The sequence below is a fragment of the Saccostrea cucullata genome, unplaced genomic scaffold, assembly GCF_032062105.1.
Source record: "Saccostrea cucullata isolate Sc308-1 unplaced genomic scaffold, CSIRO_AGI_Scuc_v1 ctg5870, whole genome shotgun sequence".
NCBI classification, from domain to species: Eukaryota; Metazoa; Mollusca; class Bivalvia; order Ostreida; family Ostreidae; genus Saccostrea; species Saccostrea cuccullata.
This window is the reverse complement of record NW_026929549.1, coordinates 36365-39175: the sequence shown is the minus strand read 5'-3', so window position 1 is coordinate 39175 and position 2811 is coordinate 36365. Positions and strand designations below refer to the sequence as shown.

The window sequence follows — 2811 nt, the reverse complement described above, 5'->3', positions numbered from 1 at the left end:
TTCCAAAATATTGTTGTAAAATATGAAGTTAACTATCTAGTTAAGATTAAAAAAATGTTTCTTTTTTTTCTTTCATAGAAGATGAAGATCAGTTGGTCAGAGATTTCCTCTCAATTGATATTACTTCTGTGGAATTGAAAGTTGTACAAAAAGGACCACTGGAGATATGTGCTGTTTCACTAAGTATTAGAAAATGCTTTGAAATACGATGTGACTGTCAGAATGTCCCCGGAGAGGGTGGTCTACGTACATCTAACATTAACCCACTATGTTCAGCCAAAGAACATACTAGTTCACTACAAGATCGCCCATGTCAAGAAAACAATACAGTAGAAACGTCTGAAAATAAAACATCGAATCATTATCAATCAGAGGGGACATCTTCGAAGGCTGAAAAAAGTTTCAAAGATCAAAGCACAGGTTTCACTTCTGCTACATTCAATTTAATGCAAAGTGAAAAAGGTAAAAACAAATTCAGTTGGCTGGGAATCCTTAAATGAATACCAGTTTTTCTTGAATTAATTGATTTATTTTGTTGTAGGAAAAGACTTTTCTCCGTGGTTCACAACAGGCGTATTTGTCGGGGGATTTGTGTTTGGACTGATAATATCTATGACTTTTTCTTATTTATGCAATAGAAGGTAAAGCAATTGTGTTTTATGCTGTGCTATGTTTGTACATTATGTAGGTAATTCTGCGTTTATTTTCTGATTTTAGAAGAAGGACTGGGGCAGAGAAAGAGAAGCCTGAATATTCCATGGGACAGGATATACCTTTACTCAACTCACACCTACCTGTAAAAGACACACCAGTGTATTCAGAAATTTCAGAACAAAAACAAAATAATAAGGCAAGTAATTCAAGATCAAGCATATTTTTACAAAATTAGGAATCAAAATTTAAAATCAAATAAAATTATAATATCTTGCAAAACAACGGGCTCCAAAATCATTGTACTTTGTATGAATTGACCTTTTTGTACATTATTTTTTTCTTTGTTTACATATAAAGTAAAATGATATGTACTGAACGTCTTAAAAATATTTTTAAAATCAATTTCTATTTTATTTTTACATCTTCTACTCTCTACTAAGACTATCTATGAAATTTTATAAACGTAAAGGTTTATCCACTATGAAAGTTCTTCGAAGATCATGTCGGATTTGGGTTTTAAACTAATCAAGTATTTTCATTAACATATAAATTTATATATAAAATGTAAATGGGATTGGTCAGTATGCAAAGGAATTTTTGACCATTCCCCATTATTGTTGAATATCTTGGATAATGCGTTGTCCTTTTGGCAAAACAAGTCCTTTAAAAAAAAACATGCATTAAGTCTAACTGTAACTATATTATCAAATAAGAAAACGTTGGGTAAACTGGTTATATATATTGATGAAAACTTTTTCACACCACGACCCTTTTCTTGATAGTCAATTCCTTTGTCTGCTTTGGGAACGAATTTCATTGATGGGTGATCATGTAGGGTTGCTATCTCGCATTGTATTTGTAAAATGTGACACTTAAGTTAATTGTCTCGTTTTGTTTATCTTATATTATAATTTCATATTTCTATATCATTTTCTGAAACCACAAGGAAAAGTCATGAAACAAATATACAGCACATATGTTAAAAAATATATATAGATGCAAAAATGTTATTGCTGCCAAATACTTCCCTATAAGTACATCAAGCATCCATGAGCAATGACCAGAAAAAATAATTTTATTTATGAGGCACATTATTTTTCATAATAATAAAATCACAACTTCGTATTTCCCTACCATCGGTCGAGCGGTTATACATTTCATATTTTCATAATGGGTGATGTGGGAATCAAAGTGAAAAGTACAACTGTATCTTTACTCTGTTTTAGCCCCAAAACAACGGCAGTACCCCACTATACAGTTCTCCGGTATACGTTGGAGAATACGTTGAACCAGTGACCATGAATGGAAATGCAAGACTTTTGCAGGACAACCAGTCAAACGATGAACATAATTTACCCATACATGCTATGTATACAGAACCCATTGGTACAGATCAAACGAGACGTTTATCGGATCTATGCAATAATGAATATAGTCATCTACAGTTTAATGGAGAATCTCAACTCCGTACACAAGGTAAAAAGGAATGCGACGAAACCTCAAATGAAGCAAAAGCTGAATCAACGGAAAATAATCAAACAGAGCATGACGAGGATCCAGTGGGTGCTTTTGATGGCACAAATAAGATTTTAGACAAGCAACAAAGAGAGGCTTCCGAGATTGAATCGAATTCTGCTCTCTCAGACCTTTCGGATAAAGAAGGAAAGGACATAGCAAATAATGCTAACCAAGCATTATTATCAAATGGCAAGGAAAATGAGTATTTTGTATTGGAGAAAAATGAGCCATAGTTATATACTGTAGATCACTTAATTTTCGCGATACCTTATTTTCGCGAGATAGTAATTGACTCTTTATTAGCGAGACATAATTTTCACGAATTGTGGTCATTGCTCTATGAAATCTTAAGGAATTCTATTATACGCGAGAATTAAATTTTCGCGAGCAGATCGTCTCGCGTAATTACGCGAAAGTAAAGTTCTCGCGAATAAATAGTGATTTACAGTAGACTAGATGAACATTATATGATCGCTACAATTTAAAGACATGACAAACTTAGAATAATATTCTAAACACAGGGATTGTTTTACTGTATATATTATTTATATAATTTTTGTTTTTTTTATATTGATGAAAATATCTCTATAACATATTTCTTTTATGTTTGTTGATTTCAATATGTTTTTCAATATGTAG

General features: G+C 32.1%; 1 protein-coding gene across 1 annotated transcript; it reads left to right on the top strand.

Moving 5' to 3' along the window:
- Positions 1 to 78: 78 nt before the first annotated feature.
- Positions 79 to 2405, top strand: LOC134281178 (uncharacterized; the record flags this gene model as incomplete). Its single annotated transcript, XM_062763647.1, has 4 exons — positions 79 to 462; positions 542 to 641; positions 718 to 850; positions 1881 to 2405. Coding segments are annotated over 4 exons (1142 nt in total), but the record flags the coding sequence as incomplete, so codon positions are not given.
- Between the last annotated feature and the right edge of the window lie 406 nt (positions 2406 to 2811).